Source organism: Trematomus bernacchii, unplaced genomic scaffold (genome assembly GCF_902827165.1).
Source record: "Trematomus bernacchii unplaced genomic scaffold, fTreBer1.1, whole genome shotgun sequence".
NCBI classification, from domain to species: domain Eukaryota; kingdom Metazoa; phylum Chordata; class Actinopteri; order Perciformes; family Nototheniidae; genus Trematomus; species Trematomus bernacchii.
The window spans coordinates 7,591,581-7,607,047 of NW_022988097.1; the positions used below are offsets into that span (position 1 = coordinate 7,591,581).

At 40.1% G+C, this 15,467-nt stretch overlaps 1 protein-coding gene across 1 annotated transcript; it reads right to left on the reverse strand.

The window, feature by feature from the left end:
* Positions 1 to 912: 912 nt before the first annotated feature.
* On the reverse strand, positions 913 to 11,581 carry dctn4 (dynactin 4). Its single transcript, XM_034121274.1, has 13 exons — positions 11,394 to 11,581; positions 10,640 to 10,710; positions 10,338 to 10,516; positions 10,097 to 10,140; positions 9,525 to 9,632; positions 8,215 to 8,288; positions 6,049 to 6,161; positions 5,850 to 5,959; positions 5,677 to 5,750; positions 5,186 to 5,240; positions 4,533 to 4,640; positions 2,349 to 2,446; positions 913 to 2,263 (listed from the first exon to the last, which is right to left on the reverse strand). The coding sequence occupies exons 1-13, from the start codon at positions 11,526 to 11,528 to the stop codon at positions 2,044 to 2,046; spliced, it is 1,389 nt and encodes a 462-aa protein (XP_033977165.1). The 5' UTR covers positions 11,529 to 11,581; the 3' UTR covers positions 913 to 2,043.
* Positions 11,582 to 15,467: the final 3,886 nt, after the last annotated feature.

The following is a 15,467-nucleotide window of genomic DNA, read 5'->3' on the forward strand; positions in this document are numbered from 1 at the left end:
TTTTAACACAGTACACCTACACTCTGGTACTTCTACTTTTACTCAAGTACAAGATCTGAGTATTTCTCACACCTCTGGCCGCCCGTCAGTATACAAGTTTAACAAAACTATGATATTCCCAGCATGAATGAAAGGAACCTCCAGCAGGTGCAGGTACAACACTTGGCTGCTGTGCACTGAGTCAGCTACTGCTCTCATCAGCTGGGCCTGAAGGGGGGGGGGGCTGTTTCAGTGGTACGGACTCGCCCCGTGTGTGCTTTATTACCTCATCTTCTGTGGTGATTTATGGCACTTTCACAGGCCACTCTTCTGAGCTGTTTATATCTGCCGAAAGATAAAAGAAAATCATGGCTTTATTACCCAGAGGGAGTGGGTCTGTTTACCCAGCAGACGGGTTTCATTGGAGAGCTTCAACAGGCCCCATCCCACACATCTGATCTGCCTTTTAGAGGATAAACTGTCCCAGTGTGTGCGAGGCATCACTGAGAGGTACTGATATCTGGTAAATACGAATGGTTCCTGTTGGAACACACATTCCATTATTATCTACTCCTAATGTTGACATTGTATCCCCATGACTCACATCCTGAAGGAGAAACATCCAGCATTGCTTGGATTGTTATCCAAATGTTTCTGCCTGGATCCAAATGTCTCCTCAGTCAATCAGACATAGTTTCAGCGTGTAGGGTAACTCAAGATCACACAATCATGTCCCTGTATGCTCTCGTCCTCTCAAAGCTTTCTTCCATGCAGCTAAAAACTGTTTGCCTGCAGCGCCATCCTGTGGTCAGAGTGAAAATAACACCACAAAGAGAGTTTAAAGTCATGATGGGTCTCAGTCCTAATTCATAATAATAAAAACGTTCACCTGCTTCAAATCATCATAGCTCAACAAAAAAGTCACAAGGTGTGTTACAGTATCACATTATTTTATTAGCCGGTACAGAAGATTAACTGTGTTGTTAGGCTCTGTTCTACTAACACACTGGAGACCAAATATGAAAGCAGCTTATTTACTTATACTTCTACAAACCAGAAGGATACATTTTTTTTAAATCAGAAAAAAAAAGATAGTGTCTTGAGTACATTTAAATAATAAACACTTTGTATTTAATGTCATTTACAGAGCTTCATCCTCTCCAAAGTGCCAGTGGGGGTTACTGTATGAGCAGGTATCACCTTAAAAAAAAAGCCTTTCAAATGAGAAAAAAGTAACTGTGATGATATTGTTTTACATGTGCGATATTCACTAGAGTTGAAGCATGCGAGTTAATACGATATTACAGTCTGCGTAAAGGGATGTTGATGAGGATACATAAGCTGAAAGCGCAGAAGAGATTGCTGCTCAGGCGGGAAATGTTCAGATTGTTCTCAGTTAGGATTTCTGATTCTGCTCATCACCCAATTTCTGTTTCTGTAATCTCTATGGTGTTATAATAATAATAATATAGAACCAATCACTCCTCTTTGTGCAAACTGCTGTTTCCCACATACATTAAAAAGCTCAACCATACCACTAAAGAAAGAAATCCAGAGCAATTACATTGAATAATACAAAGCATACATAGTTGCTTTCCAATTTAAGAAAATATTGTATGTATACAACACATTTTTTATTTTAACTATGTATTAGGTTGTGCATCTTGTAGATTACTGAAAGGGGCTATTTAATGAAATGATATTGTTTAAGCTGAGGACAATCAGGTTGTAAAAAAACATATCATTTGCTTTTTTGAAACAAAAACCAACAAGATATCAACAAATCAAGTTAAATCTTAAGCAATTATCAGTCTGCAGTCAGTCATGGTTTCATGTAGTTTTATAAACTCAGCTATAGTACAATGACTAAATGTACCACAATGTTTTTGGTGACGCACCTTGAGCTGACGCCCAGAAACAACTGTATGCCAAACAGATCACAAATAGCTCTTAAATGACAATAAGCAGAATCAGAAATCATTTAAAAACTAAACGCATCCCACAGTTTACAGAAAGTAGTTCAAAGGACCCAACACTAGGACTGTGTGATAGAATTATTTGTGTTCAGGGAGCGAGCGGTCCCAGGCTCAGCTCCACATGGTGTGTCAGCCAAATTGCCTCTGCGGGGGTCTCGGGCCCCTCTTCGCTCGGCTTGACGGGGGCCGCGAGGTTGCGGAAGTCGTGTCGGATCTTAAATGAAACGGTGACGTCGCCATCCTCCTCTTTCTGGGGGATCACTTTGATGAAGAAACCAATCTTGTTGGATTTCCTGAAGGCAACGACACTGCGGAATAAACAGAGGGTTCAGGTTAAGAGTTAACTCACACACACACACACTTCTAATTCTTTGTGAGTGTGTGTTAACTTACTCTGGGTCATCCTGGAAGTCCTGAGGTTCAGCCAGCTCATCGTATTCAGCGGCAGCATCCTTCCCCGCCAACACCAGTTCTTTGCTGGGTACCATAACCTGAAATAAACCCAAAAGTTTCACCATTCAGTGACTTTCAACCTATATTTAAAACATCATAAAGCTTCTCTGTTTTGAAACATACCAATGTCAATGTGTGTGTTTTGGAAAAACAAATGTAAAAATCCCCCTCGACTCAAAAATGTGATTTACTCGTTGCTTCACTTGAAAGTTTGACCTTCACTGTGCAGAGTGATGGATGTGTAGAATGTGTCACTCGAAGGCTGTTTAAAAAAGTTCATCTGGTGAGGGGGGAAAGTTAAATAGCTTAAATCTGAGTTTAAGCATCATTTTATGACTTAAGGTTGTAGAAAGGACAACTTTAAGACATTATTATTAAATTAACAGACGCATAGCAATTTGCAAAGACAGGAAATAAAAGATGAGGTTATAGCTATAATAAAGACCCAAATAATCACTTTACAATGTTAGCTGTGATCCTATCTCCTCAGAACATTTGACATAAGCTTGGGGCTCAATGAAAGACCACTTTAATTTTCACCTTTCAGTTTCTACAAGCTCCACTTACAGCTCTTTGGGTTTTGCTGCTACTTTCAGACTTCTTGTGAAAGTGTCCCAAAACGGATTTCTGTACGCACTGCCTAGACAACAAACCAGTCATATTAGTGCTATTTGTGGGGGAAGAGAAGTGCTTTGGATTGCATTTACCTGTAAAATAAATAAACTGTTCCCCTATAGTCATCAGCAAACATTACATAATGTTTTGTCGTATTAATTATGTATGTTAGGGGACATCGAAGTAGGCTTTGGAAAGAGCTGGTCGATAAAAACCGACCGAGCATGGCCCGCTGTGGTTCATGCCGCCCCTCAGGTATTTGAATATCTGATCAAGCAGAATGGCATGACTGCACACTGAGTTCGGCCTGGATGTGAATGGAAATGGGTCATGAAGATGCTCGGTTTTGGCCAGGAGCTCTTTCTTACCCAGGCTGGCCGATGACTTCATCGCTAAAGAGGCCAACACAAACAGCCTGTAGTCACAGAGAGCCTCGCAGCAACTGGCAGCTCAGCAGACCATTTACCGCAGGAACACGGCTCTCTTAGCTGGGCGTGTGACAGCTGACAGATGGAGGTGGAAACGGGACCAAACTGCTCTGCATATGAGATAATGACCAGGCTAGCTCCTCCAGAAGGAACAGGCGGGTGAAGCAGCAGAAGGCCCTGCGCTCGCTGAGGATGGCTGGTAACGTAGCAGGAACTGCTTTATATAATATGGAAGATTTAAGAGCAGGCAGCAGGTGGTGAACAACTGCCACCTTGTGTGTCTGTGCACATTTCTTATATTCTGTATTCCAGCCATAATGCTCTTTCCAGCAGTTAAAGCTCCATGTGCACCATGTGGGGCAGAAGTGCTTCTAAACAAGCTAATAAACAAACCGCCCTGAATTATTATTGCCTCATAAAGTGGTTTTAGTAAACAACCGTGTACCCAGCAGTCAACATGGAACCAAATGATCATCTGCGACGACCCCAGCCTTTCCCTGCCGATCTGTCGTTTGTCTTGTTTTCCAGATACCTGGTGGCAAGGAGGCATTACTGTCTATAGAGCCCTGGCTTCTACTAACAATCTCACTCCCCTTCCCAGCATGCACCAGTTTTTGTTCCAATTTGGTTCTCTTCTTCCCTCTTGTTATAAGCACCCATAACCCTCACTCACTTTAACACACTATTACAGCTTGTGATTCTCTGCCTTCATGTCCCACTGACTCACTAATGGTCACCTCCCTGCATCAAGCCCAATCAGCGGTTACGTTATTCAAATGTAACACTGAAGCTCTGGATCCCCACCTGGTTATCCCCGTTTGCTCTGTCAGCACTGTTAGCAATGCTAGGTGTAGCCATTTGGGCTCAGCCATCTTCATGTGTGGTTGTGACATTAGAGGTGAGAGCATTTTGCAGACAATCCAGGCCCAGAATGACAGTTATAGCTTTTAAAATACCTTTAGTGTTTTGGCTGTTAGACAGCAGAGCTGGGTGATAGTGCTCTACAGGTTTGTCATGAGAAACCCCTTTTTAGATTGAACAACATCTTAAGAATCAGGATCAAATCAAAGTACTTTACTACCTTAGCAGTGCTGTTGATATCATCAGGATCCTCGTCCTCACAAGCAGACAGAGTGACGTGTGTGATGTTCTCCACAGGGTTGGTCAAGGTCAGCAGCACTTGGCTCTCCTAGATAGACAGGATGGGGAACAAGACAAATTACCTTTCAAGCTGAGTTGATCATTAAAATAGACCATGTATTAAATGTAGAGGAACAAAGGACAATGTTTTTAGCTGATATGGCATGCTGTAGCGAGCAGGTGCTTCCTAATCAACACTGGACATCAGGCTGACATCTACTAAGAAAAGCAATGTTTGCTTAGCGTTTAAACCTTGTCAACAATTCACTTCCAGCCTCTACTAGGTGAACATTTCCTTCTTTATCTTGTCTTTTTTATGAATGATGCATTTTGTTATATATCTGAGTAACCGTTCAATAGCTGGACTGCAAAGCAATGTAGGCCAATAAAGAAAGAGACTGACTAAAACTCAAAAGCTGAGTTACTGATGAGAAAGCTGTGTTTCAGTGCAGCGTCAGTGAAAACAGTACAAAGTTGAATAGTTGGTATGAATAGTATGTTATAGTCTCAGCCTTTCAAGGTTTTAAATACAAACGGATTAATAAAACATGTCAAAGATATACACAAGATGTCCCAAGCAGTGTGCACACTGACCTTCATGGTCCGGAGGTTTGGAATAGACATAATTCTCACTTCAGGGATGTAGCTCCTGTGGAACAAACAGGCAAATGCCAATCAATTACAGTTACACCCAACACACAGATTGTTTATTTATTATATAACACAACCACTCTCACTAAGAGTTGAGAGTGGATCTGTAATAGTAAGAGTTAAATGTCAACCACTCACAAAGCATGACCTACTGAAAACATACACATGTTTTTGGTACAGAATGGAGCGAACCATAAGGAAAACACAAGACAGATTTATTATCCAGGACATTATGGCATAGATCAGGTATAGTTTGGTTATTTTAAAAAGATAACTTTGCATGGATCATTTCCTGGACATGCGTTTACAGTTTACAACTTTAGGAACTTAATCTTATTAAACTACATCAGGCTTCAGGCTGGTTTGTATTTTTATATCATTTAAAAAAGGATCAGCATCATTATGAAGACACATGTTAAGGATCTAATACTCACACAGCCACCAGCTGGATTTTAAACTTGATTGAAGTAGGATTAAACTCTGGCTTGCTCAAGTTGTGCTCACATTTCTGGAGGAGGAAATTAAGAAAGAAGATTATTATCTCAATATAATCTTCATAAAAACAACAGCCTTCGACAGATACAGTGGACCCTGGAGAGGTACTGACCCTGCAGCGCAGTGAGCGCTTCATCAGCAGGTGCTTGTGTCGGGGGTGCAGCTGAGATGCCCCGGCAGGCTGGAAGTCCGGCTGCAGGAGACGCTGGCGCAGCGTGGTCACTGTGAGGACACAACACATCTCAGATTCAACTCAACTAGAGAAACACACATGATCAGATTTCTTTACCACGCTCCAAACAAAGTCTTACCCTCTGGTAGGCTGATGGGTCTGGTATAACAGTCCTCAGGCAGGGGCTCCACTTCATCCAGAGCCTGTGCAGGTTCAATGGTGATCTCCTTCTGGTCTTCACCCTCTTTAAGGCTGGAATAGATACACAAATACTCCTATCAACAATCTGTTATAACTTTGACTGTAAAAAAAAAAGAAATCCAATCTGCTATTGGTATAGCTTATCTGCAGCATATATATATATATATATATATATATATATATATATATATATATATATATATATATATATATATATATATATATATATATATATATATATATATATATATATATATATATATATATATATATATATATATATATATATATAGTAGATGTGTATGAGTATATGTATTTGCTGCATGTTAAATATATCTACTATATATATATATATATATATATATATATATATATATATATATATATATATATATAGTAGATGTGTATGAGTATATGTATTGCTGCATGTTAAAGCTTGATATATATATATATATATATATATATATATATATATATATATATATATATATATATATATATATATATATATATATATCTATATATATATATATATATATATATATATATATATATATATATATATATATATATATATATCAAAGCTTTAACATGCAGCAAATACATATACTCATACACATCTACTATATATATATATATATATATATATATATATATATATATATATATATATATAGTAGATGTGTATGAGTATATGAGTATATGTATTTGCTGCATGTTAAAGCTTTGAGCACCAGGAAAAGCACTATATAAATGTAATATATTATTATTATTATTATGCATATATATTCATTTAACAATGTTCCTGGTAAATAATCGTGTGTATGAGGCTCACTGGCAGTGAATGTAGGGGATTACTTTAGTCGTTGTTATTGTTTGTTTGTGTTCTTTGTAATTTTGTCTCTCTTTGTAAATACAATCAGTACAAACCACCGTCTCATTTGTATGCATATATTTTTGCTTTCCATTTCTAAAATGACAAACACTGGTTATGCATTGTCGAGGGCAATAAAAAGATTTTTGATGAACAAAAAAAAGAAATCCTAAAACTACGAGAAATCTGCTTTAATTGAAGAGTAAATGGGGACAGGAAAACTATATCAAAAGTTTACAAACTGTCGACAACTTGTGCAGTACAACCTAAGGACCATTTATACAGTTGTTTGCTCAGTACTTTACAAACAATTGCACATAATCAGTACTCCGAGACTATTTATGCAAATGTAATTTCAATACTAACGTTTTAGCAACATGCATTGTGTCTTCATTCACCGTGTAGGCATTACAAAAAACGATTTCTTTGCAAAATCAAGGTAACACAATGTGAGTATTTGCTATGCAAATGGTAATATTGTGGGTAAAGTAATCCTTCAACTACTAATGACCTGCAAATATGTATCTTACATAGCTACTGGGCATTTAGCCCGCATAAAGTAAGGCTTTAGGATTAGTTAGTACAATCTAGGGAGCCACTGGTTTTCAAAATGGTGACGAATTGAAACAACACCACAACACAAGTTATCCAGTTAACACTCCAGCAGCTGTATTTCAGGACGTTTAAGTTGCTTAGTGATACACTTAAGAAAAAAATTACTTTTAAGAACTCAGTGGTGGCAACTTCAAGGTCCAAGATTTTAGACATGACTAGAAGAACGGCAACCTTTTTGAGACAAGAGACTAACTTCACACAATTCTTTTCATGGTTCCTTTTTCTATATGCATTTCCTGGATCTGACAGCGCACTTTGTCAAAAAAGTGCCTTTTGTCAGCCAATTTTTAACTTTCATCTTTAAGCAGGGTCCTTGAATGTTTCCCGGTTGTGTAATATGAAAAGGGTTACCCCTCATAAATGTATTACTACAAGGCGATGATGTAACTTTGAGAAACAATAAGGGTGACGAAGCGTTCACCATGATGGATTACCTTTGTGTCTCAAGCCAAGTTTCAAGGCTTTACAAATTGATTTTCATGGCACACTGAAATTAATGAAACAATGGCTGCTGGATGGTAAGAAATCAATTGATCTAAGTCACCAATAATATGCATGTTAGTATTGAGGTAATAAGCAGATGTAATTCGCTTTGTGTGACAAAGAAGCACTCACGTAAGGCCGGACAGGCCTGAGATGGGGGCTCCAGACCTCTGCCTCTGCAGTCTGGTTCCAAGACCATATTTTTCCTGAGTGAATTTAGGGGGGAAAGCAAGATCAAGCATTCTGCATAATGAAAATAAAACATAACTCACGACCATTTATGGAATGACACAATCTAAAAACAATTTACACACTACTACTTTTAACAAAATGTCTTGGAATTGAAGAGGAATTTATGACAACTTTGAAAAGCAAATAAGGCTATTTAAAAAAATAATAAGCAAGCCAATACACAATTCCATTTATCTTGTGGTAAGAGACAATAACAGGAGCATTTCTGCCGAGGATAGTGGGAGGGAATCAACTCTGATAAACTCAGGGTTCAGGACTTCATTAGTATGACAAATATTTTTGATCTGGTTACATAGACTTCAACAAAGTCTTCTATTTCTTCTCTCCCTCTATCCAACATAAAGGCTCCCATTGTGCCCATCCCAGTGTCATTTAGCCAAGGAGACATTCATGTGATCTGTGAGGTCACTCAGAAACAGATTAGACAGGAACAGACATAAAGACAAGACAGTGCTACTGCAAAAATGAGACTATCCAAGTTGTGAAAAATACAACTCACCACCACATGAATAGTGTGTTGCTGGGGGGCAAAACCAAAATATCAGAGTGCATAAGCAAAGAAAAAAGGAGAGAATAAAGAACCAGTTGAAACCAAAGCAATTTAGCAAACATTCGTGGCATGCAACAGCAACAGAAATGCATCAGTAATGGAAATCAACTGCAGGACATCACAGCTTAAGTGTTTCAAATGATTCCATTACTACACAATAGGAAAGGCTAGTTTGTAGTATTGAATGTTAGTTATTGTGAAAGCAGAATGCAGAGGTGTAACACCATGTGCCAACAAGCTCAATTAGCATGAAGACCATGTCCACATCAGGGCAGATTAATGAAAGCAACTTGAAAAACGTTAATGCACAAGAATACAGCATTTCTCATTTCTCCTCCCAAATCATAGACATGGTGTTAATTGTGTACTCCAACCAAACAATTGGCAGCTTATTATTCTCTCTTGCTTTGGTTTAAAGGTGTGCTAATTGTATATTATCATACTATTATACTATTGCGCATACTTTGGTAGTTATTGAACCTCCGTTTATTTATTTTTTTGTAATTTCTGCTTCAACAAGAATTGCACATTTTCTAACAGCTTGCAGCGAGACAACAGCTTTCAGACTTTTAAAAAGTAAAAGAAGAAGGTTTGGAGTTTTTGAAAAGGCTAAAGAGGGCTCAGAATGAGTAATAAGTACCGAGAAGGCCAGAGGCATGCACTGTCGTCTCCGGGCCAGCTTCTTCCGATCTCTATCCTGCTTCTCTCTGTGAGCCAGCTGCTGGTAATACTCGATCAGCTTGTTGATCTGTAGGGAACAAAATATTATCCAGACACAGCTTTTTGTTATTAAATAAGAGTGATGAAGAATTGGGGGGTTTGAGGTTAGTAAACATAATTTTAAAAGGAACGTGGTAAAATACAGCAGTTACTTTGAAGTAACACAATCCAAGCGGTGTCTTTTGACCTCTAGGCTTTCAACATATATTGCATTCACTAGAAGGGAACAGATGGAAAACCCAAAAACATTATGCCTCCTACATTGGCTGTTTATAAAAAAACGTACATAACACGTAAAAGGGGGTAATTTTATGATTTGCTGGCACATTTGTGGTCCCACAAGTAATACAAACAGTTATTATTGCCTTTGCCTCTGGCTGGTTTTGTATGGGTCTCACTTATTCAGAGACACATTTATTTAAAAACAAGTTATGATCATGAAGCATGTGAGCAACTTGTGAGGATTTCAAATGACCACAGGGGAAAACGTACCCGCTGAGTATGAGGGTTCTCTGGCTCCTGCCATCCACCACTGGCTGTACAGAACAAAAAAAAAATCACCAAAACATGAGACTTGATATAACAATAAGTAACTCAAACAGCGGAGGACAGCTGTCTTCATGAGATGAATTAATGAGCAACTCTAGATATACATCAGGACTTTGGGTTGTTGTGAGCTTAGAAATACATTTAAAGTGAGAATATAATGTCAATATATTATAACAGCACTAACCAACTGATTTGTCGGCCATCCCCACGTCCCTGGAGGTCCAGCGACAGAAGCCACAGGCCAGGTAGTAGGCCTTCTTCATGGCCGTCTTAGTGGGGTCATCAGGCAGAGGAGCTGGGATGTTGGTGGCTCGGGTAGACAGTGTGTGCATGCAACACGGGCAGTCAAAACAGTTTGCACACCTACAGCAGGGCACAGATAATCCATAATGAATGACAGGTCATTAATGAAATAAACATTAAGAAGTGAGCAATGAACTGCAGGGTTTTGTGCAAATAGTTTTAGTGTGTACATGTCATTCTCACCTATTCTTTTTAAGCTTGGCCTCTGCAGATGGCATGTTCTCCAGACAGCTTGGACAATAGTGAGAGTCCACCTGATAACCAAGAAAGGGGTTCAGGAGAGGAGTCAGTCATCCACATTTTAAAGCTTATGTTACACTTGTTCAGTTCTTGAGTGTGTTGGTGATACAAATACAAATGGGATTATTCTTAAATATCGATAGCATTTATGTGGTGGCGAAGATGGGAGAAGTATATATTTTTTTGTGGTGGTTTTAAGTAGCTTAATCACGTGTTTACAAAGAAACATCACTAACAGGTCATCTGAAGTTGCAATACGTGAAAAGTCTAAAGCACAAGGGTGTGGTGTCTGTGAGACACGTTTACAAGATGGATTTTGACAGTGAAGACATGACTAGGGTGGACTAATGTTGTATAAAATAGAATTTACTCGTCGGAAATATTCCTTAAATGTGGGAAGACGAATGATTTAACGTTAAGCTCAAATAATAGAAAGAGCTAGCTATCTAGCTAGCTTGTTCGCCCATTTCTGCTGTGCTCGACATACGCTAACATAAACGGAAGTTCAACCGTCGCTCGCAGCCAATGAGATGCGGAGAACTCGTGATTGACAAGCAGCGTAGCCATTCAATGGGCCAGATGGTTGGACTAATCCCGCCTACCTGTCAAAGCTACTAGCAAGCCGGCTAACAACACAATAGCTAAATTAAGCTAACAACAGCTAGCTTGATGATAGCAGGGCAAAAGGTTTACGTACCTCGTGAGACACACATTCCAGAGACCGTAGCTCACTACAGTAACGACAGAAATAAAGTTGAGATAAAGGGGCTCTGATTCTTTTTTCTCCACGAACCAGATAGACAACTCTATCTGGCTGCAGAAGGGACGCCATCTCTGAGCAGCGCAGCCAAAGTCTGTGGGCTGACTGCCTGCACTGCTAGGACTGATGTCACCGCTAGTTGTCTGGCTGAGAGGAAACCATAGACTGTATATATAAACAGGAAACACAACGCTGGAGACCTCATGTGGTCAACATTAAAACTGCCACAGAAGTTGTCCAGGACCTAAAATGCAGGTGGCAAACTCTAGTTGAGGCAGTGGGGGTAGAGGCTTAAAGTTAAGTAGGCTTACTGGACACATATCCATTGGATCATAATATTTGTCAATTCAAATTAAAATGCTACTGTAAAAACATAGATACATTTGGGTGTAGGTCACAATTCTGAATCATAAAACGTTTAAGGATTTCATAAAAGTCCATCGGAGCAAGTGTTCTCACCAAGTCTAGGTTTCCAGAGTTTGAAATAGTAATTGTAAAGTAAAAGACAAGCACTTGATGTTCAACTAGAGAATGCAATTCCTGAAGAAATTGCTAGTGGGAATGCTTTATGCTGAAAAGCTGACGCTAAACTGCTATGCTGAAATGTAATGTGTAAGAAGAAAGTGAAGAATTTAGATTGAAATGATACATGAACACTGGGGGCTTGAATGTGTGATGAAAGAAGAAAAGAAAGTAAAAAGGCTTGGAAAAGCACCAGAATATTTGAACCGCAAACTTTTGAACTAACTTGATGGCGAATGATCTGTCGCCATGCCAACGGCATTTGATGACATCCCTTAAAGCTCCCATGTCATGCTTTTCCGGTTATTACCCGTCCCCTTGTGTGTTATGAAGGTTTTTATGCATGTAAACGGTGTGCAGAGTCAAAACCCTCAAAGTACACCCTGTAGCGAGTAAAACTCTAACACAGAAAATACCTCCCCAAAACGCCTCGTTGGAGATACGTCACTGCCCATTTGAGTCTTCCATTTAGTTCCGGGTACGGCATGATGTCATGCGGTACCCGGAACGAAATGGACCAATCCCGAAGAGCTATGGCCACACCCAGCGGCGCTGGCCGCACCCTCTGCCAGCCTAACATTTACTGTTGGAAGCTCTGGTTCAGTTCACAATCGATCCAGTCATGCCAATGCCAAGGACCTGTTTCCTGAAATGTGAGGAGAAATGTGAGCTGTTTGTCCTACCGACGGAAGAACCACGACGAAGTCAGTGGTTGAAATTTCTTTTTAACACTGTTCCTTCAGAGGTTCGAAGAACCGGCATTTCACAGACGAAAGCTTCCAAAACATTGCCCAGTTTGAGGCCGGATATGCACAGCATTTGAAACTGAATGACGATGCTATTCCTAGTTTGTTTGGACCGTTTGGAGCAGGGGAAGATTCGGGTACACAACCTGTAAGTTTGCATTGTTATTTGTGTATTTATCAAACAAGGTATCTACCACGACTGTTTAAATGTGTAAACATGTTTCGGACTGCTAAGCCAGTGCTAACTGTGCTAACTAAGTTGCTAGCGTTTCCATATCAACTCTAATATCAGCAGATGGCCTTACATACATGTATCTCATAGCAGGAGAATGTCTGCATTCACACACGAAATACTCATAGACAGTATACTCCAGGTGATTTACCGTACGGTCAGTCGCGAAACGTAGTTACATTATAGCTGGCGTTCCGAGCGTGTATGCTACCGAGCTAAACAACAAGGCTACTAAGAGCTAGACATGAGTTTGCTCGGAAAAACATTTTTTTTATGCCAGCTACAATGAATGTAGCAGACTACCCATATAAGATTGCAATTGTAAACATGTGCTTGATAGCCTAATATGAACCACTATCTGTTGTTCATAGTATAGTATAGCATATTGAACAACTGAACAACTAGCAAACATAGATTAGCATTGTAATCCAGCTGGCAAGCTGACGAACATCAAACAACTAAGTTTATTTCACACTTCCAGCAGAGACAACGGGGAAATCCCCTCTCTTTGCCCGCTCACAGACCCCCAAAGGACGGCCTAGAGACCTCCAAGAGGTGTCCCTGAAATGGGGACTCTGTTTATTTCACACTTCCAGCAGAGACAACGGGGAAATCCCCTCTCTTTGCCCGCTCACAGACCCCCAAAGGACGGTACATTACAGTTAGCTTTCCTCCGACGCTGATAGCATGTATAGCTAACGAGGCTAGCTATACATGCTAGCGAGAAACATTGTATGACCGAACGTAGCAGACTACCCGTATAAGATTGCAATTATAAACACGTTATTGCTAGCCTAATATGAACCACTAGCTTTTGTTCATAGTAGTTTTATTACACTCCATTATAGTTGCCGTTCCTCCGAGCTAACGTTCATATCGTGTTTGCTAAGGTAAACAAGAAAGCTAGGTTAGCATATTAGCTGGCAAGCTTACTGTGTTGATTATATAGATGGATTAGATAGATCCACACTCCTACCACAACTACTACTAACGAATCTAAAACAACTAAGTTTCTCTAATATTTTGTGATTTGCATTTGATTTCGTCCAACCAGATCCTGGCGGAAAATACATCACGGGGACGGGACTACCACACTGAGGCCTCGTCCTAAAAAGCGCCGGCTGCGCCCAGGCAAGATGCCGACAACGGGGAGGAATGGATGATATACCGTGTATATATGTATATTTATGTTCATTTTGTACATTTCTAAAAATAAAGTTTGATGGAAATACTTAGTAGGCCTATCCTTTCTTCCCTGAATTATTTGCTCCTATAACATATCATTCATATATAGCAAACCATGATTTGATTTCTCATCAAACAGTAGTAGTTTATTACAGGTAAAAATAACTTACTCTTCTATAACAACAGTTGTAGGTACAGTTCAGTTAGTTAGCGTATCAAATATACGGCTGTACCAACGCCATTATAAGACTGATGTTCTGAGAGCGAGCCGAAAAAAGCACTGTTAGACATGGGCGGAGCCTCTCTGGTGGTTGACTAATCAGAACAGAGTGGCCGAGCTGACCAATCGGAGCACACTAGGCTCACAGGTGCGGCTTTCACACCAGCGCTTTTCCCTTTCTAGCTCCTAGCTAGAGCTTTTCTGGTTCAGCTCCGGTTTCCCTTTTCAGCTCCCGCTCTGTTCACACCGCCCAGCTGCCGCTGCTGCGTCATGACGTTACCGTTTACATCGCTGATTTTCTCCCCAACGGAGCTCACAACAACAACGGGGGGGGGGACTGCGTCGGGTCGATGATCGTGTTGCTTTTAATCATACGAAGCCAGATTAAATTAAATAACGACTTCTCCAACCTTATACTTTTCTCCAGAGTGCCGTGGTTCATTGTTTATTAATGTGTTTCAGCGGCATTTACCGACCGCTGCAGTGCTGGCTGCTCTTCCACGGGAGTTTATTCTCCCGTTAGCTCCGGGTTAGCTCACACGGCTCTAAAGTATTCACTGTCTGACTGTCACACAAGCAGCTGATACATATCCCCAGTTCCCCTTAAGTGAATGTGTGTCAGTCTGAATTGACGCTGTTTGGCATCACAACGCTGTTATGAAAGTTTCTCTGGTATAACATGGGTGATGTTAGCATAGCAACCGAAGCTAAACTGACTACTTGCTAAGCCGTTTTCTACAGGCACATTTTACCGGCGTATTTTTCATTATGATTCTACTTGTGATAGTCGGACATGACAACCTGTGGCAGCCCATGTATTGATTCCATCCGATAGCTGCTATAATAACAAACAAAACGTCTGCCTGCTCTCCACAATGATCAATAACAGCGAACGGATGGTCAAAGTAAGGTACAAATAAACAGAATCACACGAAGCCTGGTTAGTGTTGCCTGACTTTATAAAGTGTGTTTTTTTTTTATAAGTGTGTGGTTGCCTTCTCGTCACTTTGCTCAGCGCTACTGCTTGTAGGCAGGCATGACGAGACTCTTCAGTCGACCCATGTTCAGGGGAGGTGGGTTTAGTTTCCTGCACGCCTCGACGCAAG